Genomic DNA, 25,223 nt, shown 5'->3' with positions numbered 1-25,223 from the left:
CATCAAGACTTCCAAGGGGGCAGAAGTTCGGATAGTCTGAATGGGAGCTCTTTGTTCCGGGGGCTTGTTCAACTCACACTGGCGACATGTTCGGCAGACCCCCTCGACTTCTTGCCGCAGTTGAGGTCAATACACCAGCCGTTGCAACCACCGAAAGGTCTTTTCTACTCCGAAGTGAGCACCTCTTCTATGAGCTTCTTGGGCTAGCTGCGTTACTAGCGCTCCTGGAACTACCACCTGCCAGGTAACATCAAACTCTCGAGGCAGCTGGATTCTTCGGCATAGCAAGCCGTCCTTCAGGAGGAGCCTCTCCCACAGGCCTAGGATTTGTAGGGTAGTTGGAAGTGAAGCGGCTCTGGTTTCCTGGTCGGGTCTTTGACTAAGGGCGACCCATTCTCTCAGCTTTGCTAACTCTGGGTCGGATTGTTGCAGATGTATCCATTCATCTCTTGAATGGCGCAGAATTTGAGTGGGCCTCGGCTCCTCTCTGGTCTCCTGGGCATCGACCACAGCAGCGGCAAACTGGCTGAAATCCGGGATCTCATCGCCTTCGAGCTCCTCATCTCTGTCCTTCTTCGGCCCCGCCTGAGTGACCCGGGACAGGGCATCTGCATGAGTGTTCAGGGCCTTGGACCGATAGGCGATTTTATACTGGTATTTGGACATCCTCGCGACCCACTGCTGTTCTAATGCGCCCAGTTTGGCGTTCTCCAAGTGGGCCAAAGGGTTGTTATCTGTCCACACTTGCACTTCTGACCCTGACAAGTACTCAGCAAATTTCTCGGTCATGGCCCACACCAGTGCCAGTAGTTCCAGCTTAAAGGAACTGTAGTTGTCCGGATTCTTCTCTGTGTCTCCGAGTGACCTGCTGGCATACGCGATCACTCGCTCTTTTTCTCCTTGTACTTGAGCCAGCACTGCTCCCTGTCCATGCAAGCTTCCATCAGTGTACAACAGAAAAGGCTGCGAAAAGTCAGCGTAGGCCAGAATTGGGGCATCCGTTAGCGCCATTTTCAATGCTCGGAATTCCTCTTCTTGCTGTGGGCCCCACTGAAAGGGCTGCCGCTTGGCTCCCCCGGCCGTTCCTCTCAGCAATTCATTGAGCGGGATCGCAATCTTAGCGAAGTCTTTAATGAATCTGCGGTAGTATCCAGCAAGCCCCAGGAACGCCCTCAGTTCCCTTAGATTAGCGGGCGTGGGCCACTTCTGCACAGCAGCTACTTTCTCCGCAGTGGGGTGCACTCCTGCACTGGACACAGTGTGCCCCAGATATTAAATTTCTCGTTTGAAGAGACGACACTTACGAGGCTTAATTTTCAGGTCGTGCCTTTGAAGCCGTTCTAACACTTGTTCCAATCGGCGGAGATGATCTTCAAATGTAGCGGAATAGATAATTATATCGTCCAGATATATTAAAGTGGCTTCAAAGTTGAGGTCCCCGAAGCATCTCTCCATCAGCCGTTGGAAGGTTCCTGGCGCATTTGTTATCCCGAACGGCATCCGATTGAACTCAAACAGGCCCATAGGGAGAACAAAAGCTGTCTTCGGATGATCCTTCTCAGCTACTGGGACCTGCCAGTAGCCACTGGCCAGGTCGAGGGAAGAGAAGAATTTGGCGCTCCCTATTGCAGATAGAGACTCTTCGATTCGGGGGAGTGGATAGGAGTCCCGTACTGTACAGGCATTCAGCTTTCGATAGTCTACGCAGAATCTCAGGGTACCATCCTTCTTCCGGACCAGCACGATCGGAGCCGCCCAGGGACTCTGACTTTCACGGATCACACCGTTCCGCAACATGTGGGCTAACAGCTCTTTCACCTCCTGGTACATTTGAGGCGGGATCTGCCGATATCTCTCTCTGATGGGAGCAGTATTTCCAGTGGGTATTTCATGCTGAATGTCCCGAGTGCCCCCGAAATCATCTTCATGCTGTGCAAACACTCCCTGATATTGCTGTAGAAGTTGTTCGATCTGCCTTACTTGTTCAGCAGAAAACTCAGTTAGATTAGCCTCCATTTCCTCCAGGAGGTGGCGCCCAGCCAACCGTTCTCTTTCATTCTCTTCACTATTGAGGTACACCTCCAGGGTCCATGGCTTTCCTTCCACAGGTGCAAGCCCTATAGCGTCAGCTCTAGTAAGGGCCTCTGGCATTATACACACTCGCGCCACCTCTTGTCGGGGCAACAACTGTAAACTGGTGCCACTTAAATTGATGCAACGCACGGGTACCCGACCGTGCCGCACGGTGGCCAGGGTTCGAGTAACCAGGAGTCCAGAGGGTGCTTCTTCTCCCTCCATTGGTTCAATTTGAATGTCCACGCCTTCTAAGGACACATGTGCCAGCATCGGTAAAGTGAGTACAGTCTGTCCCACTGGCAGTGTCATTGTGGCTTCGGGCGGTATCGATACCTTACCAAGGTACTGAGAGGTAGCGGGCAATTTTTGAATCTGACTGACCCACACGAGATGCTGGAATACTCTCTTGTTAGCTGTGTCTCGAGTGGCGCAGGTCAAGTTGTTTTTTCTACAGCCCTCAGCCAGGAACTGTCCGACCTCTTTCAGCACATTCATGCCCAGGGTTACAAAGGGCCCATCGCCTCCAGGCCCTGTGGTCAGTACAATCCCTTTCCGACCGAGGTCCTTTCCACATGCCCGAACAGACATCCATGCTACTCCCGCTACTGGGATAGGTAGTTGATTAGCTGCCACCAGTATGACAGTGGGTTCCCGGCAGGAACGAGCGACTTCAGGAAAGTGACTGTTGAAATACGTCTCAGGCATAGTGGTCACTTGAGACCCGGTGTCCATTAAACAGCGGATCCACTGCCCATTGAATTCAGCCCAGATAATGGGCCTCTCTGAGACAATGTCTTCAGAGCTCCCTCTTCCACTCTCTGAAGCTCGGGACCCCACGGTATGCTCCACAACCGTGGGGCATTTAAGTTTAACGGCTGTCCCCTCCTCTTTCTTTCTTGGTTGGGACAGTCTTTGGAGATATGCCCCCTACCTCCACAGGTCCAGCTCTCTGGTCCTTGTTCTACCGATAGTTCGGGTACATGCCTTGCTGGGCCCGGGTAGGAATGTGTTTCTCGTTCTGGTCTCCGTCCGCGTTGAGCGGTACGGTCCGTCGGCAAGGGGGCAGTAGGGGTCTTTCTAATAGCATTCAACTCGCCCCGAATGTCTCGAATTTCCTGACGTATTTCCCGTACCCAATCAGGCTCTTTGTTGGTGAATTCAGGGGCAATTGCCTCATGACTTCTAACTGTGGCTTTTGGAACTGGAACTTCTTTCTCCAGGACTCTAGCTTCAGCCCCTACCTCCAGGAGGCCCAGATCAGGGCTCAATCGCAGCCGCTCCTTCAGGATCAGCCTCAGGGAAGGGTCTTTCAAGCCAGCAATCAGTTGGTCACGCAACACCTCATCCAATGGTCCCAGTCCTCGGTTCCCATCTCGAGCTTTCTTGGTGATATGGGCCGTCACTTCCTGTAATGCATTAACATACTGATTTACTGTCTCATTTTCCCCTTGGACCCGCTGAAACAACCGTAAGCGCAAGTGTCCCAAATCTGTAGTGTCACCGTGCATGTCCTCTAGAATTTTTATCACTTTGTCCATGGTGTCACGGTCCCCAGGTGGGCGGTACATCACAGTCTGCCGGGCCTCTCCATCAAGGGTTAGGAGGGCCAGCTCCGCCTGGGCTAGGGAATCGAGGGGATACATACGTAGCATACTTCTCAGTCTTTCTACCCAGTCCCACAGTGACGTGCCATCCCCCGTAAACTTGGGTAGATGGCTGCGCATAGCCCCCAAAGGTATATGGCTCCGGCCAGACCCAGTCACAGGCTGCTCCGCCATCTCTGTGTCTGAATGTTGCATCCTGCCGACTACGCCAAATGTAATGCAGGTGCCGGAATGCAGCGCACAGAGACACAAGGCGAGAACAGTAAGAGTTGAATATAAACAGTTTATATATATATATATATATATATATATATATATATATATATATATAACAGGTACGCTGAACAAGGGATTGCAACAAGGGTAATAAACAGTAATTTGAAGTATTATCAAAATGCGAAGTCTCTCAAGGTAATGTGGTGCCCTCGATAATGGGAGACACCATGTGACTTCCTTAACTGTGAATATGGCCCTAGCGGGGGTCACCGGTTATTCCCGCTAGGCCGAAAGTCTTTTCCGGACAAATTCAATTAGATCACGTTGAAGTTCTTTAACCCCAACCGTTCCCCTCCCAACCTGAGTACCTAAACCCAATTGGCCCCGATACCGTGAGTAAACAGTAGAAGTGACGGCCCTGTTCACATATGCAGCTCCTCTGCTTTTGCTGGCGTGACTTTCCTGGGGCAGCCGTCTCTCAAGTCCTCTCTGCTTGGCCGTTGGAGGCAATCTCTCGAGCCTTGGGTAGGGGGGTCCAGACCTCGTCTGTCGGCGGGCGACGTCTGGTTCCGCGAACTCACTCAGCACCACAAGCAGGTTCTGAGTCTCCTCAGCAGGCACAGCACTCGGGTCACATCTGTGAGGGATCCGGAGCTCTTCTACCGGTGCCCAGCTGTGGCACCTCACAGGCCTCTGGCATAGGCCTGTCACGCAGGGCTTCTCCGCACGCAGGAAACACTTCTGCTCCTTTCTGCTGCTTGGCGCCAAAGACTCCTCAGGTTTGGCGCGCTGGCCTCTTATCTCCTTCCTGGAAGTCACCTGATCGGGTCCAGCATCTAAATCTGCTCTCCCTTCAACTTCCCTTGCATATCTTTGTTCCGCTTAACTGTGTTTGCCAAGCAGATGGCAGTCTCTCTCCATCTTTGAGACATCATGTAAGAGTTCCCTTACAAGCTCTCTAGTCTCTGCTACAAAGGGGTTAAGGAGCTTATCCTGCAGGGCTAACATTAAGGGCTCGCTCACACTGGCATATAATATGGAGGAATGCAATGAGGCAGAGCATATCTGCGATTTTTCTCTAATGCCAATTCGGCATAAGAAAAATAATCGCAGCATGCTACGAATGCCAGCTTATCTCGCACGGCGCGCACCCATTCAAGTCAATGGGTGAGTGCAAAACATCGTACAGCACTCTGATGTCATCCTAGTTCAGTCCGATGTAAGCCGAGACAGACAGTGGAGAAGATGCAGAGATTAATCTATCCTTCTTCTCCTCACCTGTCATCCGATTCTCACATGCGAAAGGATCAGATCACAGTATCATGACACTAGGCTCACGCTCGCAGCAGAGCAGAAGACGAGTGTCATTAGTATATTGCATCAGATTCTCTCACATTGGATGCTATACGCTAATGTGACCCTGCCTTAAGAATGAGTGTTTGGAGCATGTGGCCTCCTAAATAGCAGGGCATTCATTAAGCAATTGAGGGGCATACTCTCTATACTTCTGTAATTATCTATTTACAGTATGTAAGAACAATACTTTGTGGTATATTTATAATTGTATGTACAGTGCTTGCCAAAAGTATTGGCACCCCTGTAATTCTGTCAGATAATACTCAGTTTCTTTCTGAAAATGATTGCAATCACAAATTCTTTGGTATTATTATCTTCATTTAATTTGCTTGCAAGTAAAAAACACAAAAAAGAATGAAGCAAAAATCAAATCATTGATCATTTCACACAAAACTCCAAAAATGGGCCAGACAAAAGTATTGGCACCCTCAGCCTAATACTTGGTTGCACAACCTTTAGCCAAAATAACTGCGAACAACCGCTTCCGGTAACCATCAATGAGTTTCTTACAATGCTCTGCTGGAATTGTAGACTATTCTTCTTTGGCAAACTGCTCCAGGTCCCTGATATTTGAAGGGTGCCTTCTCCAAACTGCCATTTTGAGATCTCTCCACAGGTGTTCTATGGGATTCAGGTCTGGACTCATTGCTGGCCACCTTAGAAGTCTCCAGTGCTTTCTCTCAAACCATTTTATAGTGCTTTTGGAAGTGTGTTTTCGGTCATTGTCCTGCTGGAAGACCCATGACCTCTGAGGGAGACCCAGCTTTCTCACACTGGGCCCTACATTATGCTGCAAAATTTGTTGGTAGTCTTCAGACTTCATAATGCCATGCACACGGTCAAGCAGTCCAGTGCCAGAGGCAGCAAAGCAACCCCAAAACATCAGGGAACCTCTGCCATGTTTGACTGTGGGGACCGTGTTCTTTTCTTTGAATGCCTCTTTTTTTTTCCTGCATACTCTATGTTGATGCTTTTTCCCAAAAAGCTCTACTTTTGTCTCATCTGACCAGAGAACATTCTTCCAAAACATTTTAGGCTTTCTCAGGTAAGTTTTGGCAAACTCCAGGCTGGCTGGGGTGAGAAGTGGGGTCTTCCTGGGTATCCTACCATACAGTCCCTTTTCATTCAGACGCCGACAGATAGTACGGGTTGACACTATTGTACCCTCGGACTGCAGGGCAGCTTGAACTTGTTTGGATGTTAGTCGAGGTTCTTTGTCCACCATCCGCACAATCTTGCGTTGAAATCTCTTGTCAATTTTTCTTTTCCATCCACACCTAGGTAGGTTAGCCACAGTGCCATGGGCTTTAAACTTCTTGATGACACTGCGCACGGAAGACACAGGAACATTCAGGTCTTTGGAGATGGACTTGTAGCCTTGAGATTACTCATGCTTCCTCACAATTTGGTTTCTCAAGTCCTCAGACAGTTCTTTGGTCTTCTTTCTTTTCTCCATACTCAATGTGGTACACACAAGGACACAGGACAGAGGTTGAGTCAACTTTAATCCATGTTAACTGGCTGCAAGTGTGATTTAGTTATTGCCAACACCTGTTAGGTGCCACAGGTAAGTTACAGGTGCTGTTAATTACACGAATTAGAGAAGCATCACATGATTTTTCAAAGGGTGCCAATACTTTTGTCCACCCCCTTTTTTAGGTTTGGTGTGGAATTATATCCAATTTGGCTTTAGGACAATTCTTTTTGTGCTTTTTTCATTGAAGACAAATTAAATGAAGCGAATAATACCAAAGAATTTGTGATTGCAATCATTTTCAGGAAGAAACTGAGTATTATCTGACAGAATTGCAGGGGTGCCAATACTTTTGGCCAGCACTGTATATATCTTTTAGAAATAATGAAGCTAAATTAAATTTTCTGATTGTATCTCTTAGAGTGCCATAGTTATTTTCAGCTCATTCCATATAGTGACATAAAAACGTCTAAATCTTATTATGTTACACTACTGCACTAGTGCTGAGGCGTATTGAAAATGGGAGTCATAGTCAGTCTGTAAATAATAATCCAAAGATTCAAGTGATATAGGGAGGTGCTGTATCTCCATAGTCATGTGACTGCAACTTTAGTGATCTGTGACACACTGCAGTAACAGCACAGCACCTTAATAACAGCATTTTTGTAATCTTTATGTTATACCCATTTTCAGGGTAATTAGAAGCTTTGTAAGGCCCACATAACACGTACGTTTTGTATTTCTGTATAGAGTCCGTTTTTTAAGGACCGCAAATATGGACATACGCACCCATTGTATTCAAACCTGCAGACGTGTCAGTTTTTTTGCACAGCATGCACAAAATGCTGCACACGTGCACAATGATAACACATGGATGACATCCGTGTGTCATTAGCGTAGCATGTACCAGCGCCTGGGAATCAGCAGTACAGTTTGTGCTGTTCCCCGGCACCGACTGTTGAAGCCAGCTCTCATCATTGTTGGCTGCTCGCGCTTAGATCAGTGCGAGCAGGAGACAATAATGGGAGTTATATTCAGCACCTGCTGAATGCATGCTGTGTAAAATGAAGAATTAAATTAAATAAATGGCGTGGGCTCCTACCGATTATTCATACACAGCAGAGGAAAAACAACTCGCTGGGGGCTGATATTACTAGCCAGGGAAAGGGACATTAAGGAAAAATGTTCCCTGGCTATTAATAACAGCCCACAGCTGTTTGATTAGCATTTACTGGCTAGTTTATGTGGGACAACAGAAAAAAATTGACGTAGAGCCCCCTATAAAATCTACACAGCAAAGGCTAAACAGACAGCTGCGGGCTTATATTAATAGACAGGGAGGGGCCATGGATCCTGGCCCCCTCTGAGGCTAATAACATCAGTCCTCAGCGGCCCCAGAAATGGCGCATCAAAGAGTTGCGCCAATTCTTGCGCTTAGCCTCGGTTCTTCCCACTTGCCCTCATGCGGTGGCAAGTGGGGTAATAGGGTTAGGGTTCATGTCAGCTTTGTATTGGCAGCTGACATGAAGCCCAGTGGTTATTAATGCAGAGGCGTCTATAAGACGACCCATTACTAGCCCCACAGTAAAAGTTTGTAAATAAACACACAGCCTGACAAAAATCCTTTATTTAAAATAAAAGTCCACACCCTGTTTTACATATTTATTTAAAAATAAAAAACAGTTATCCTCGCCTAACACCTAATCCTCTAATGCCATTGTCCCCTGTAAAAAAACAAAAATAAAAAAAAACAATATCCATCAACTGTCCGAAATGGAAAGAATCCATAGTGTCCCATGCCATAATCCATGTGTGCGACATGGGCTCTTCAGAAGAAACGATGGCATGATGCAACAGCTCATGCTGAAGAGCAGAGGAGAATGACTCGCTGCAGGGAGCGGGCCCCTGAATTGGGGTGACCTCAGTGAGATCATTGCAGTTCGCCATGAGAAATTTCTCACGGTATTGCACTGAGTTCAATGAGTTCAACACAGTTCACCATGAAAAATTGGTGATCTGTGGTGAACTGCAAATTGAGATTCTGGTTTGGCTTTTATCTTTAGTCATATGGCAAGGTTCGTTAAAGGGTCGGCATTGTTTTTAAGAATTGCTACTTCCAACAGGTGGCATGAGAATTGAAGTCCTCTTACTTTCTGAAGAGGTAATTTGCATATTTAATTTCCCAGAGCAGCATTGTATGGCCTGTTAGTCTCGTTACATTAGCATGCCAGACATGTCACTCTCTTAGATCCCAAGACCTACAACATTTTACAGAATTATGAATGTTTTCAATGTTTACAAATCATGAATTTGATTTGATCAGATCGATCACCTCTCACATATAGCACAACTCCAGTTATATGTTAAACGTCTAGATTTTCATGATAGAAGTGATACTGCTGGATGCTGCACGAATACAACTTTATCCAGCAATTTTTAATACATCAGATTTAATGTACTCATCTTTATTCACTTACTCAGTCACTCATTGTGGCTTATTACTCACTTATACACCCACTAACACTTTTACACTTATCTCTCACACTATTCGCTCCCTCACTCACTGTGTTACACTATTGACTCACACTCACTAATACACTCATTCTCTCAGTTATAAATGTTATTATAAATTGTTTTTGTTGAGCTACAAAAAAGTGTACAAAATGAGGGGTCGCTCACTGTAAATTTGGGTGCTCAGAGGTAATATAAAGTCTAATAATATGAAAGAAAACCTCGGCACACCATAAGAAAAAAAGAATATGGACAATGCAGATAGTGCAAAAAGGAATATTGTTTATTAAGCCATCCTTTTCATAATCATAGTCCCAAAAAAAATATTTTTATGTACATAGACATATACCATCCTTATCTTGTTTATGGTCCAGTAATATTGCGGTTAAACATTCACCGACATTTCGACCTGAGTAGGTCTTTATCAAGGTAATTGGATATTGAATCAACAAGAACTGACGATTCGACCTATGTAGGTCTGTATAAGATAATTTGGTATATGCTGTTGAGACAATAGGAACTAATGGGAAAAGCCCTTATGGTACTAGGAGAAACCTGTAGGGGAAGAGAGTGCAGGCAAAGGGATTCGTCCCAAATCAGAAGCGGTCTGATTTGGGACGAATCCCTTTGCCAGCACTCTCTTCCCCTACAGGTTTCTCCTAGTACCATAAGGGCTTTTCCCATTAGTTCCTATTGTCTCAACAGCATATACCAAATTATCTTATACAGACCTACATAGGTCGAATCGTCAGTTCTTGTTGATTCAATATCCAATTACCTTGATAAAGACCTACTCAGGTCGAAACGTCGGTGAATGTTTAACCGCAATATTACTGGACCATAAACAAGATAAGGATGGTATATGTCTATGTACATAAAAATATTTTTTTTGGGACTATGATTATGAAAAGGATGGCTTAATAAACAATATTCCTTTTTGCACTATCTTCATTGTCCATATTCTTTTTTTCTTATGGTGTGCCGAGGTTTTCTTTCATATTATTGAGCTACAAAAAAGAATATTGTCAAAGAAAACTGAAAAGTAGATGAGCACCAAAAATGTATAGGATTAGTCAGTCAACAGCATAGAAACTCATTCAGCATCACACAGACTACTGTAGATTAACTGACATATCCAGCACAACATGTATATGCAACGATAATATCCAATCTTTATTGAAAAGTCACAACTATTTCTTTAAGGACTAAAGAATTAAAAAGACTGTTTTAGGCTGTGAGCCCACGATGCGTTTTTGAAGCGTTTCCGCAAAAACGCTGCAGAAATGCTTAAAAATCGCATGATAGAAGGCCTGCCATGTTCCCCAATGATAATCTGCATGTGCTGTGCACATGCTGCGGAAATTTCCGCTGCGGGTTATCATTGCGGAAAAAACACAGCACTACCAATTATTTTGCGGAAGAGCTGTGTTTTCGCCGCTATTGACTTGAATTGAATCGCTTGGATTCCGCATCACTGCATCTGTACATGCGCATTCCATGCATTTCAATGTGCAGATGGTACCCGGATCTGGAGCACAGGAGACTCTCCTTCGGACCCGGGTACCATAGAACCTGTAAAAAAAATAATAAAATAAAAAAAAATATTATATTTACCTTCTGATGGCCCCCGGTCTCCTTGTCTTCACTTGCCGGCAGTTCACGGTGGACTGAAGGACCTCCGCTGATGTCATAGTGATGTGACGGCAGGTCCTTCAGTGTAGTGTACCGCGAGCTGCCGGCAAGCTTGGACGGAGCGAAGCAAGACTCCGGGGGCCATCAGAAGGTAAGGATAGATTTATTTTTTTATTTTTTACCATTCTTTCGGTCACACTATATAAATCCATGGTGTTTGCATGGATTTATATAGTGTGACCAAGTTGACAAGCACTTTCCAAGTGATGCTAAAATCGCTTGGAAAGCGCTTGTCAACCCGCATGCGGAATTGCATGTGAAGAACGCTTCACTTCCGCATGTCCCTGGCAGGAAAAATGCATGTACAATCCGCATGCTCTTTTTCTGCCAGGGAGATGCAGAAACGCTCAGGAAAATATCCGGAACATTTGTGCATCGTGGGCTCATAGCCTAACTCCTGGAATCTGATCCTGATACAATCAAGATTCTTCCACCTGGAGCCATCAGGTTATATATTATGCATAGCAACAGTAATATGCACAATAGTACTGACAAGACTTTATAAAGAGTAATGGTATAAGTGTATAAAAAATAATGCAACATCAGGTGAATAATAGAACATAGAACACAGAAGGTGAATGTTAGCCATTTTTCCGTTTTATTTGTAAAAATTAACTCATGTAGAAATCGATGGCAGCAACACATCTCATTCATCTGATTTATAGGAATATTCTTTACAAAGCGACCCAAATTTTTTGGAATTGGGATTATACCATTCAACATTCCAGCTACCTATGTTATAGTAGAGAGCCTAACCCGTGCACAGCTGAAGCAACTTGCTTGCGTTGGCACACATAACATTGGTTGTAAACTGACATATACAAGCATTCCTTTTGAACTCCACACAAGCGCATATAACCCAACTTTTATAACACAGAAACAGGGACAAACCATGCGGTGGGCAATGCTTGCTGCGGAAAAATGTGACCACGCCCCTAGCCACACCCCAAGCCATACCCATTAACCATTTCTTTCTACCTAGTAGGAGGAGATGTCAGAGGGGGCAGTGATTATTGCATTTTTGCTGCATTTGTTATTCCTTTCCTCTCATTTAATATATTTTTGGTGCAGATGTGAAGCTGCATTTTTAATGTGGTTTTTATAGTACAGTCAAGCTTTGATTCGGCACTTAAAAATTCATCAATGTTTTTCACATACTTTTTAGGCTCCACATAGAAGTCTCTAGAGAAAAAAATCACCAAAACTGCACAGTTCAGCAGTGTCTTAGATGCATAGTAGGCACAGTTTTCATGAAATCAAATCCACTTTGCTTAGACAGTTAAACACAGTAGAATTTCTGTGCAAAAAATGCAGTATATATGCTAGATATGAACACAGCCTAAATGTCCGAGTAACGTGGATGTGGTTTCATGGAAACGCCAGCCTCGGTGCATCAGAAGGTGCTGTTGTACTGTGTAGTTTTGGTACATTTTTTCTCCATGGGCTTCTATTATATGCTATATGTGAACACGGCCTCAGCGTCACATTTTTATTACATTTTTTATGGGTTTAATGGAGGAAAAAGAAATCAATCATGACATTTTTTTTACACCTTTGTTGCTGTGTTGTGCGGGTCGTTACAATTGCAGAGACACCAAATATGTCTGATTTTCTGCTGATTTGTGATATTTATTTATTTTTTTTGAAAAAACACAATAAAAATTACATTATTGTTATTGTTTTTCATTCTTTTTTAGTAATTTTAAAGGATGAAAAAAATCCGAGTTTCTCTTCACCTCTAGAATACAGGAACATAGAAATACACTGCTCTATACAATGTATCTACATGTATCAGTATCATCTGCCTGTTGGGACAGAGCCTGCACTGCAGCTTCAAGTATATCAAATCCTCCCAGAGACATCACTGGAGTGTGTGGCTCATAGCTTTACAATGTTGCTTAAACTGAAGTAGGTAGTGGGTTTCCCGGGAGAGTCTTATAAAAGAGAAAATGACATTATTGTTATTGTTTTTCATTAATTTTTAATAATTTTATAGGACGAAAAAAAATTGAGTTTTTCTTCACCTCTAGAATACAGGTACGCAGAAATACACTGCTATGTACAGATGTATCTCTATGTACCAGTATAATCTTTCTGTGCTGTCAGAGTCTGCAATGCAGCTCAAGATGACCAAATTCTCCTATGCAGAACAGTGCAGCCTGTGGCTCATATATTTAGCTGCAGACTGCAATACAAGAGGTTGTGGGTTTGAGTCCCAGGGGAGAACAGAGAAGAAAAAGAAAATTGTGTTTATTTAATCAATGTAAGTGTGCACAGCCAGATTTTAGCTTTGCCCCCTAGGAGTAGCTACAGAGCAAAGAAGATACTGAAGAGAAGTAAGTGGAAGTTGGGACAAAGCGTTGACGTGAAGGGACATTGGAACTGACCTCTCAAATCTGGACAGTCCCGCTAAATCTGGGATGGTTGGGAGCTATCTAAGCGCACAGTGTTTTAAGCATTGGAAACACTAGTGTGCCTGAGCGGGTATTGATGAAATCAACATTACATACAGTTAGGTCCATATATATTTGGACAGAGACAATATTTTTCTAATTTTGGTTCTAGACATTACCACAATGAATTTTAAACAAAACAATTCAGATGCAGTTGAAGTTCAGACTTTCAGTTTTCATTTGAGGGTATCCACATTAAAATTGGATGAAGGGTTTAGGAGTTTCAGCTTCTTAACATGTGCCACCCTGTTTTTAAAGGGACCAAAAGTAATTGGACAATTGACTCCAAGGCTATTTCATGGACAGGTGTGGGCAATCCCTTCGTTATGTCATTCTCAATTAAGCAGATAAAAGGCCTGGAGTTGATTTGAGGTGTGGTTCTTGCATTTGGAAGGTTTTGCTGTGAAGTAAACATGCGGTCAAAGAAGCTCTCCATGCAGGTGAAACAAGCCATCCTTAAGCTGCAAAAACAGAAAAAAACCATCCGAGAAATTACTACAATATTAGGAGTGGCAAAATCTACAGTTTGGTACATCCTGAGAAAGAAAGAAAGCACTGGTGAACTCATCAATGCAAAAAGACCTGGGTGCCCACGGAAGACAACAGTGGTGGATGATCGCAGAATAATCTCCATGGTGAAGAAAAACCCCTTCACAACAGCCAACCAAGTGAACAACACTCTCCAGGAGGTAGGCGTATCAATATCCAAATCTACCATAAAGAGAAGACTGCATGAAAGTAAATACAGAGGGTTCACTGCACGGTGCAAGCCACTCATAAGCATCAAGAATAAAAAAGGCTAGACTGGACTTTGCTAAAAAACATCTAAAAAAGCCATCACAGTTCTGGAAGAACATTCTTTGGACAGATGAAACCAAGATCAACCTCTACCAGAATGATGGAAAGAGAAAAGTATGGCGAAGGCGTGGTACAGCTCATGATCCAAAGCATACCACATCATCTGTAAAACACGGCGGAGGCAGTGTGATGGCTTGGGCATGCATGGCTGGCACTGGGTCACTAGTGTTTATTGATGATGTGACACAGGACAGAAGCAGCCGAATGAATTCTGATGTATTCAGAGCCATACTGTGTGCTCAGATCCAGCCAAATGCAGCCAAACTGATTGGTCGTCATTTCATACTACAGATAGACAATGACCCAAAACATAAAGCCAAAGCAACCCAGGAGTTTATTAAAGCAAAGAAGTGGAATATTCTTGAATGGCCAAGTCAGTCACCTGATTTCAACCCAATTGAGCATGCATTTCACTTGTTAAAGACTAAACTTCAGACAGAAAGGCCCACAAACAAACAGCAACTGAAAACCACCGCAGTGAAGGCCTGGCAGAGCATCAAAAAGGAGGAAACACAGCGTCTGGTGATGTCCATGAGTTCAAGACTTCAGGCAGTCATTGTCAACAAAGGGTTTTCAACCAAGTACTAGAAATTAACATTTTATTTACAATTATTTAATCTGTCCAATTACTTTTTGTCCCTTTAAAAACAGGGTGGCACATGTTAAGGAGCTGAAACTCCTAAACCCTTCATCCAATTTTAATGTGGATATCCTCAAATGAAAGCTGAAAGTCTGAACTTCAACTGCATCTGAATTGTTTTGTTTAAAATTCATTGTGGTAATGTCTAGAACCAAAATTAGAAAAATGTTTTCTCTGTCCAAATATATATGGACCTAACTGTATGTGATTTCTTGTCTGATTGTATCAGGGTCAAGCACCAAGAGTTAAATACTGATGTGTATTTTTAAGTGAAATAGTTAAGATTTTTCAGTAAAGATTGTATATATTTTTAACATACATGTGCTGTATCGGATGTACCAAAATATAGTGTCACTCACTGCCGTACAAAATTCTGTTAAACTAAGTACCAGTTAATGTTTCTATGCCAGTGAAAAAAAATGTGCTCAGCAATGTGTAAGACTTATGGATCCAATGCAGTTGCTCTTGTATAACCCAAGACTTTTTCAAAAGCAAATCAAAATCCTTGAAATTACAAATTACGCATACAAATGGAATTGATACCTATAAGCAAACAAACCAGCGGGTCTTTCTTTACCTCTTTAGCTACAATGATCACATTACTATGGGCTCATCAGGAGAACATGTCCTGTACTGCCAACTTGTATGCCACTGTGTAGTAGTGCTCCAAAAACATTATACAGTTGAAAGCATTTATGGTAGATGGAAAAACAGATGATTCCCAGAACTCAAAGGAGAATATCTCTTTATAAGATCTATTTATAATTCTCAGTAAAAGCTCAGAAAACTAAAATTTACTCCAAATCTCATCTCATCAACCCACCTCACACCTCAGTTTTGCCAGGATTTGGAAGTAACTACAATTAGTCAAATATACCTTCCTACTTGTATAATTCTACTTTAGAGGGTTTGTTACAAAAAACAAATGCTTCCAAAAGGAATGGCCTAACAGCTTGAGATGCCAAAGACTTTTGTACTTAGGGACTATTCACACCGTGCCTTGCAGTCTGTTTATAACTCCATCAGTAGCTTCCATCTCAACTCCTGAAAACTGGTTTTCCAATGTGCTCCTTATATAGCAGACTACTCTATGGTGTCCTGCTTAAAATCAGGAAAGAAAATCAAATGGATTTGAAAATGTTTGCTTCTGTTAGCCTAATGAATGATCAGCATAACATGGTGTGAACACTGCCTTTCTTCATTTACACTGTCCACTTTTAATCTCTGCACCATTTTGTTATGGACTCCAATTTCTCACTATACCAGTTTAGTCCTTTAAGAACTTTTTCTTACCAAAGTAGATGTATGATGGATTGTACTTTACTGGATGAATTGTATTTGTCAGTGGTAGCATTTTGGGGTACATATATCTTATTATCAAACTTTTGTTAGAAAGAGAAATTGAAAAAAAAGCAATTTTGCTACTTGTTTTTGACATTATTAAGATAACCTGTTGTATCCATAAATACTATTTAGCTGCAGATATACACTGTGTGCTGTAAGGCAGCGCTAGACATCATAATGGGGGATACTCGCTTCGCTGCGATAATCAATGCACACGTGCAATGTCTTTCCGTTTTTAAACCATGCTCAGCAGTTTATTACTTCATAAACCGCATATGACCGGGTCCAACTCAGTGGCACGCCGACACACTTATATATAATATTCTTGAGCCAAGTGACACACAGGCCCACTTGCTCCTGGTACAGCCTTCAGCAAGGTAATCATATAGCAATGTCCATAGCAATGTCCATATAACGAAGTGTATTACCTTTGCCGGGTTTAGCTGTCTAAGTCCATTACTCCGCCACCACTGGGGCTTTGCGGCTTCCCAGGTGGGGGTCTCTAGCCGTTGTTCCCTCAAAGGCCACTGACATCCACACAGGATCCAGACTCGACCTTTCAGGCACCAGGCTTCACTCTCGGCCTCACACGGTCGGTGTCCCACACACACGGGAACAGTCCTTACGCCTCTCTCACAGAACACACCTGTCTCCCATCAAGCAGGGTTTATATATGCATCCCGTGCACACACACATACAAACTGACAGGACCTTGCTGATGTCACAGTCATGTGATCAGACAGACATTCTGTGCGCGCAGGACCTGTGCTATGTCAGTCATGTGACCAGTCACCTGAGGGGGAAGGTACATGGTCAGGTAAAACACATCCTGGACCATTACCGTAATGCCAGCAAGTCGCTGCATTACAGTGCATAATTATTAGCAAATTTATGTTCATGATGATTCATTTTATAATTGAACAACTGAAGTGCTGTCACTCATTCCAAAATGTTAATAAACCTGAAACTTGAATATTTAAGAAAGTAAAAGTGATGTTTTGTCTCTCGTAGAATATCTATGTGTTCAGAATTATTTTTCCTATCTCAATTGTTTATTTTCATCTGTTAGAGTGAGAATGATAAGCAAGCAACTCAAAATATACAAAAATACATTTGAAAAAAATATCAGTAACCAATATAGCCTCCCTTTTTTTCAATAACAGTCATAAGCAGAGCGAAGCCGAACTGTAAATCTTGGGGTTCGTACCAGACACCTAGTGTCTGGTGATGAACTCTGAACACAGCCTATTAAAATCATCTCCCGTCTGCCAGCTTTGCCTTTGCTGGTTATTAAAAATGTGGTGACCCTAAAAAAAGTTGTGGGGTCACTCTATTTTAATAACCAGCTAAGGCAAAGCTGACAGTTGGTGGCTGATATTAATAGGCTGGGAAGGTCCATGGGTATTGGCCCCTTTATTCTGTGGGTCATCCTGATTATGGAACTACCAATTTTTGTAGTTTTATTTAAATTGCATGACTTTTGCACAATTTGTACACTTTGAAAACATATCACTCGTTTTTTGCTATATTTTGAATGTTATACATTTTACAATTTTCTGTCGCAAGAGATTTTGGTAGACTTACTTTTTGAGAGACAAGATGTAGCTTTCAATTGTACCATTTTCTGGTACCTATGACTTTGTGATCACTTTTTATTAAACTTTTTTGGAGGTGTAATGTATAAAGAAACTAATACGATTAAGTATTCAGTTTAATTCACAAATTCACATGTTAAATTTATTCTGCAGGGCAGTATGGTAATGACCATACCCTTTATATGTAGTTGTAGTTATATTTATTGTTGTGTTTTACTACCTTAACACAAAAAAATATATATACAAATATATATATATATATATATACATATATTTTTAAAATCATGCTTTTTTTCCATACACAGAGTTGCATTAGCGCTATTTTTTTCAGGATAAAGCTGCATTTTTCACTTGGGCCATTTTTGGTTACATATGACTTTTTGATAATTTTTCATTTGATTTTTATTGTAAGGCTGGATGAGCAGTAATCAGCAATTCTGGTATTGCTTTTGGTATTTTTTTTTCTGCCATCGTTCATCATGTGGGAAAGATAATGGTACATTTTTATATTGGTTGATATATTTACCCAGAATTTATTGTTTTGTTTTTTTTTTCACAAGAAAATCACTTTCTAAAGAAAATATCATTTGTTTTACATCATGGTCTGATAGCAAGATCTTTTCTTATATTTTGATATACAAAATTAATAAGGGCTTATTTTTTTGCACATCAAGCTGTAGCTTTTATTTTGATATGCACAGTTTTTTGATATATTTGTACTTTTTTTTACATAATTCATAATAATTTTTAGTCCCACAATGGGACTTTAATGTGCGATCCTATAATTGAATGGTAATGCATTGCTCTACTTACAATCATATGAAAAAGTTTGGGCACCCCAATTAATCTTAAGCTTAATGTTTTATAAAAATTGGTGTTTTTGCAACAGCTATTTCAGTTTGATATATGCAATAACTGTTGGACACAGTAATGTTTCTGCCTTGAAATGAGGTTTATTGTACTAACAGAAAATGTGCAATCTGCATTCAAACAAAATTTGACAGGTGCATAAGTATGGGCACCTCACCAGAAAAGTGACATTAATATTTAGTAGATCCTCCTTTTGCAAAAATAACAGCCTCTAGTCGCTTCCTGTAGCTTTTAATGAGTTCCTGGATCCTGGATGAAGGTATTTTTGACCATTCCTCTTTACAAAACAATTCCAGTTCAGTTAAATTTGATGGTCGCCGAGCATGGACAGCCCTCTTCAAATGATCCCACAGATGTTCAATGATATTCAGGTCTGGGGACTGGGATGGCCATTCCAGAACATTGTAATTGTTCCTCTGCATGAATGCCTGAGTAGATTTGGAGCGGTGTTTTGGATCATTGTCTTGCTGAAAGATCCATCCCCTGTGTAACTTCAACTTTATCACTGATTCTTGAACATTATTGTCAAGAATCAGCTGATACTGAGTGGAATCCATGCGTCCCTCAACTTTAACAAGATTCCCAGTGCCGGCATTGGCCACACAGCCCCAAAGCATGATGGAACCTCCACCAAATTTTACTGTGGGTAGCAAGTGTTTTTCTTGGAATGCTGTGTTTTTTGCCGCCATGCATAACGCCTTTTTGTATGACCAAACAACTCAGTCTTGGTTTCATCAGTCCACAGGACCTTCTTCCAAAAAGAAATTGGCTTCTCCAAATGTGCTTTTGCATACCTCAGCCGACTCTGTTTGTGGTGTGCTTGAAGAAACGGCTTCTTTCGCATCACTCTCCCATACAGCTTCTCCTTGTGCAAAGTGCGTTGTATAGTTGACCGATGCACAGTGACACCATCTGCAGCAAGTTGATGCTGCAGCTCTCTGGAGGTGGTCTGAGGATTGTCCTTGACTGATCTCACCATTCTTCTTCTCTGCCTTTCTGATGTTTTTCTTTGCCTGCCACTTCTGGCCTTAACAAGAACTGTCCCTGTGTTCTTCCATTTCCTTACTATGTTCCTCACAGTGGAAACTGATAGGTTAAATCTCTGAGACAGCTTTTTGTATCCTTTCCCTGAACAACTATGTTGAATAATCTTTGTTTTCAGATCATTTGACAGTTGTTTTGAGGAGCCCATGATGCCACTCTTCAGAGGAGATTCAAACAGGAGAACAACTTGCAAGTAGCCACTATAAGTAGCTTTTCTTGTTATGCACACGCCCGGGCTAAGCGGCGTGTGCGTGTGATTGGTAGTGATTCCACTGGACCGTGCCGGAGAGTGTATGCCTGGAGGGGCGTGACTAAGTATTCACCCGATCCGACCAGGGTCGCACGACGGCATACGACGCCAGTGCACCAAGGAGGAACCGAGCAGAGGGACCAGGTGCTACTCCAGGACAGACCCCGGACACGGCTGTTGACCCACACAGGGAATACAGGAACAGGCTGGTAGGCTGGCACACAGACTGGAGGGTATAGGCAGGCACGACTGGTATGCAGGCAGGCGGGTATGCAGGCAGGGGGGTAAAGGCAAGCACAGCTAGAGTGCAGACAGGAGGCACTAGCAGGTAGGAACACAGGCAGGATAGAACCCAGTACACACCGGGACTCAGGAACAATACAGGCAGGATAGGGCCCAGTACACACTGGGACTCAGGAACAATACAGGCAGGATAGGGCCCAGTACACACTGGGACTCAGGAACATTACAGGCAGAGGGGTACAGGCAGGGCAGGACAGGACTGCCGGAGCAGCGGGCAGAAGCAGGGCAGGACAGGACTGCCGGAGCAGCGGGCAGAAGCAGGGCAGGACAGGACTCTGTTCACACGGAACAGACAGGAAGGGAAAGACAGAGCCAGACACCCACAGGGTACTTGCAGTGAAGTAGCGAGTGGACCACAAACTCACAAACGGAAGTACAGAGACAACTGGCAGGAGTTAGGTACGAGTTCAGACTCTGCAGGAAAAGGAAGGGAATGGACATAGACAAAACAGGTAAAGGATAGGAGAGAGTTCAGACTGGAACTGAGTGTACGGAGGAGACCGACACTGCAGCGGGATACAGGAGCGGGTCTAGGTAATCGGCCCCTAGAAGGCGGGAAGAACAGGCTAGGAGCGTGTTCAGACAGGACAGACAAGAGAACACAGAAAAGACTAAGTTCAGACACGGGAACTAATACCGCAAAGCAGGAGACATACAGGACACAGTTCAGACACGGGAGCTGACACCGCAAGGCAGGAGAAATACAGGACTTAGTTCAGACACGGGAACTAATACCGTAAAGCAGGAGACATACAGGACTAGTTCAGACACGGGAACTAATACCGTAAAGCAGGAGACAAACAGGACACAGTTCAGACACGGGAGCTGACACCGCAAGGCAGGAGAAATACAGGACACAGTTCAGACAGGCCTGGAAATACAGCCTCCAGGAAAGGCGGACAGGGAAACAGGAACGGGACCTGGCAACTTCAGAGTGCAAGCACACACTGAAAGAAACACATATGCTCAGGCAGGGATAGAAGGGAGCTGCTGAGCTATATACCAAGTGTCAGACAGCAATAGGCTGAGGACGCACAAGGGGTGTGACCCACAGCAGGTACAAAAGACAGGAAGTGATCGGGCGCCGCCCTTAAGCAGCAGAGACAGACACAAACAGACAGCATGGAGGGAAGCCAGAGAGACATTCTGGACAGGAGATCAAGTGCGCCCTCTTGCACAGTGGGAGATGGACCACCATGCAAGGACGCCGCCAGGTATGTTACATTTCTCATGATTACATACACCTGGCTATGAAGTTCAAATCTCAATGAGGTTACAAAACCAAAAAAAGTGCTTTAGTAAGTCAGTAAAATGTAGGTAGGAGTATTTAAAACAAGAAAATGATAAGGGTGCCCATACTTATGCACCTGTCAAATTTTGTTTGAATGCAGATTGCACATTTTCTGTTAGTACAATAAACCTCATTTCAAGGCAGAAACATTACTGTGTCCAACAGTTATTACATATATCAAACTGAAATAGCTGTTGCAAAAACACCAATTTTTATAAAACATTAAGCTTAAGATTAATAGGGGTGCCCAAACTTTTTCATATGACTGTATTTAGTGCAGTGAATTAAACTATCCTTTCAGTTTTTGATTGGAAGGTTGCTTATCAGACCCCTGCTCTGGTGCACTTTGATTGGCTGTAGTTTATAGCAGACCAGGAGGCTTTTGTCACACCTCTGGTTGCCGTAACAACCCATGAAGACCCTGTGATCAAAATGTGAGGGTACTAATGATGTGCCAAGCTCCTCAAGTGCCACTGTAACATTTGTCAGTAGCATATGGGGGATTAAACTGCTAAGATCAGTGATCCTAGCAGTTATAGCAGGAGCCTGATTTAGTATATCAGTCAGGATCCTGCAGCTGATCACACCAATGCAGAGGCTGTACGTGTGATAAGCATGATGTACATATCCATCGTGAAGCAAAAAAATGACACTTGGTCACGATGGATAAGTAGAAAGTACGTCATATAGCATTATGGGGTAAACTTCAACAGAACTTCTAGCAAAATACACCTGAATGAGAGATAAATAGCAGTACTCAACAGTGGCCACTAAGAGATATGCAGGGTTGATGTGACCCTCCTCATCAAAGTGGGTGCTGAGTGTCTGACCCCCACCAATCTCAAATTGATGACTCACCCCATGGATAGGTTATACATTTTTAAGTCCAAAGCAATAGAGTTCTGTATATAATACCTGAGTGTGTTGGATAAATACCTGTTTTTAATACCTATTGAATTTTCATTTTTGTTTGTGAGTTGTTCTAGGATTCTATGCAAAGTACTATTATATGGTGATTGAGTCCTCCATTGGACAATCCCTACTTATTACATGGATCCATTAACAATTACCTCATCACAAAGTGTCCCCCTGCTGCAATATGTGAAAGTCAACTACAATTTGGGAGAAAATCTAGAAAGTTTAATTTCTGTGCACCGTGAACACAGGGAAAATGAGCATTACTTTATGCTCACTTGTAGCAGTGGCATACCTGTCTACTGTAGGATAAGTCCTTCTGAACAAAAGATGCACTTTGATTGCTTTTCCCTATACCCAAGAGTTTAGGATCCTACCATGGGGGTCACGGGGATACCGCAACAGAGAGGGGCCAGAAGATTGCGGTGCCTGGTTTCAAAGTTCAGTTGATCTCCTGCAGTGCTCCAGCTGTTTTGTGTTTGACACTCCCCTCTGGTATATATGCTTGCCTCTAGCATTTGGGAATTGACAGTGATAGTTCATTCTGCCTGGTATGGAGTTGGAGGAATTGTTCGGTGTTTGGAGTTGGCAGTAGAATTGTTGTTCTGGAGATTTCTGCGTGGAGTTTGTTTGTGTGTTCATCCTCATCCTCTCCTATTTGATTTCACCTACCTTGCCCTTCCCTATGTTTTACTCTGTTGTTTGGTGAATGTATTTTGTATAATTACAGTTTTCATTTATCCCTTTCTGTCTTCCCTTTCTGTCTGGTTAGTGTAATCCTATACACTTCGGCCTTACACCTTCCTGGGTGGAGGAGGGAACAAATAACGATAAGTCAGGAGAATAGCAAGGCACGTGACCCCAGCATTTCCACCTTCTAGGGTAATCTGAGGGAAAGGGATAGTGCCCCCTAGCATAAGGTATATGAAAGGTGCCCCTTGCCCCTAGAAATTCTGCAACAATACGATGACAGTGTGTCTATGAATGACACATACAGTACATAATAATGATTGCGGATTTAAAATGCAATTTATTCCTGAAGTACATGCAAAAAATGCAATATATTCCTTAAATAAATGTAAATATATACTTTAAAGAGAACATGTAGTTTAGCTGACTTTTTTGAATATGCTTTCATGTTTGTACACAAGGAATACCACTATCTCTGGCCATTATATAACTTATGTCCTTCATTTTTCATCAATGTTTCCATTCTGCATGCTTCATCTCTAATTTTCAGTTGTCTGTGAGCTACTGGTTGGGGACTAGCTTCTATTATGTCTCAGTACACAGAAAAATGAGTGACTAACCCTCTCCTGTCTTTTTGTAGCAGCAACACAACTTTGCCTGTCTTTCACTTTGCTCTTCTCTCCTCATAAACTTTAATAGGCAGCTGTAATCTGATTCCTCACTGAACTGGCAGTCTTGAGCAAGGCATTTTTAATTGTATTGCTGAATGATGCGATCATAAGGCAGAGGACAGAATAAGAAAGAAGCAGAATTCTCTGATAAGATATAGTACAGGGTCTCTTATATTTATTGTACTACTGATTTATGCAAAGTTTGCTGACAAAAGACGAGTGGATTGAGTTATGGGACTTCAGTCCAATGTCCAGGTCAGTGGTGGGAATATAATCGAGGCCCGCAAATGTATTCTCTTCTGGTGTTCCTGGCACGGCTTTTCATTAGTCAGGGCTGGTGCGACACCATCTGTGCTATATGATGCATAGATGATGTCACACCAGCCCTGTTAAATTCAATGCGCATCAGGCACACCGGAAGGTAAGAGACTTGGGGCCTCCCATGTAGTTGTCAGGTAACACAGACCTGGATGTTGCACCAGAGACCTGCAAATTTATCCGCTCATCTCTATTTTTGAACATTTAAAATATCCAATAACAAATTTAAATCTATCTTTTCCAGAATCAAATATCAGAAGAGCTGTGAACCGAGGTTATGTTTGTGTATTGTTGCAGTTTTATCAAGACTGGCACAGCTGTGACTTTGCCAACCACTACGTCCCAATTCGTAGAGGCTTACTGCGGTGTCTTAAACATATCACCAATGTTCGTTCTGGACGGGAAGCATTTCATCAAGCCAATGGGATGGAAATACTGTACACTACAGCACAGGTAGACTGATATTGTAAATCAGCATTGGATGTCTGCTGTATTGTTTTACTGTGAAATAATTTCACCCAATGCCCTCTCCAATGTTTGCAGCTGTTTTTGCCAATTGTGATCCGAAATGACCTACATGACCAAAGTTTTACTGCATTTTCAGTTTTCTAAAATAGTGACTACAATTGTAGTAGCCCTAAAGCCATTTCTAAATTTGATTTTCTACATTTGCAGGTTTTTATATATAGCAAAGAAAATGTGTACATTACAGAGAGAAGACCAACACAGAAATCCAGTAAATGATGTGTTCTTTGTAATATAGATATCATTACTGTGCAGCAATGTCCTGCAGAGTTTGGTATCTATTACAGTAGATTACAATCTGTTGTGGTGTGGTGCAATATATTGAAGATAAAACTGATTGTGCCTTGATGATTCCTGGTATATATTACATTTTACAGCATTAAGAACATTAATATACTTCTGAAAAAAAAGTAATTTAGATTTTGTTTGATATTCTGGGAAATGACTAGTTACAATAAAAGATATTCTAAATTGTAACGCTTATTTAAAAAAAAAAAAAAAAAAACGCTTTAGAAGAGTTTCATCCA

The 25,223-nt window shown here is 42.7% G+C and overlaps 1 protein-coding gene across 2 annotated transcripts in view; it reads left to right on the top strand.

Annotated features, from left to right (window-relative positions):
• The window catches only part of AGBL1 (AGBL carboxypeptidase 1), a 1,577,225-nt gene that overhangs the window by 318,738 nt on the left and 1,233,264 nt on the right, over window positions 1-25,223 (top strand). For both annotated transcript variants that reach the window (XM_073653286.1, XM_073653285.1), the window contains exon 7: window positions 24,416-24,624. In XM_073653286.1, coding sequence (XP_073509387.1) covers window positions 24,416-24,624 — 209 coding nt within the window. The remainder of the gene's footprint in view (window positions 1-24,415; window positions 24,625-25,223) is intronic.

The sequence above is a fragment of the Phyllobates terribilis genome, unplaced genomic scaffold, assembly GCF_046119375.1.
Source record: "Phyllobates terribilis strain yellow unplaced genomic scaffold, ASM4611937v1 Scaffold_11__3_contigs__length_659146591, whole genome shotgun sequence".
NCBI lineage: Eukaryota > Metazoa > Chordata > Amphibia > Anura > Dendrobatidae > Phyllobates > Phyllobates terribilis.
The sequence above is the reverse complement of the archived record's forward strand: the minus strand, read 5'-3'. Positions and strand labels throughout refer to the sequence as shown.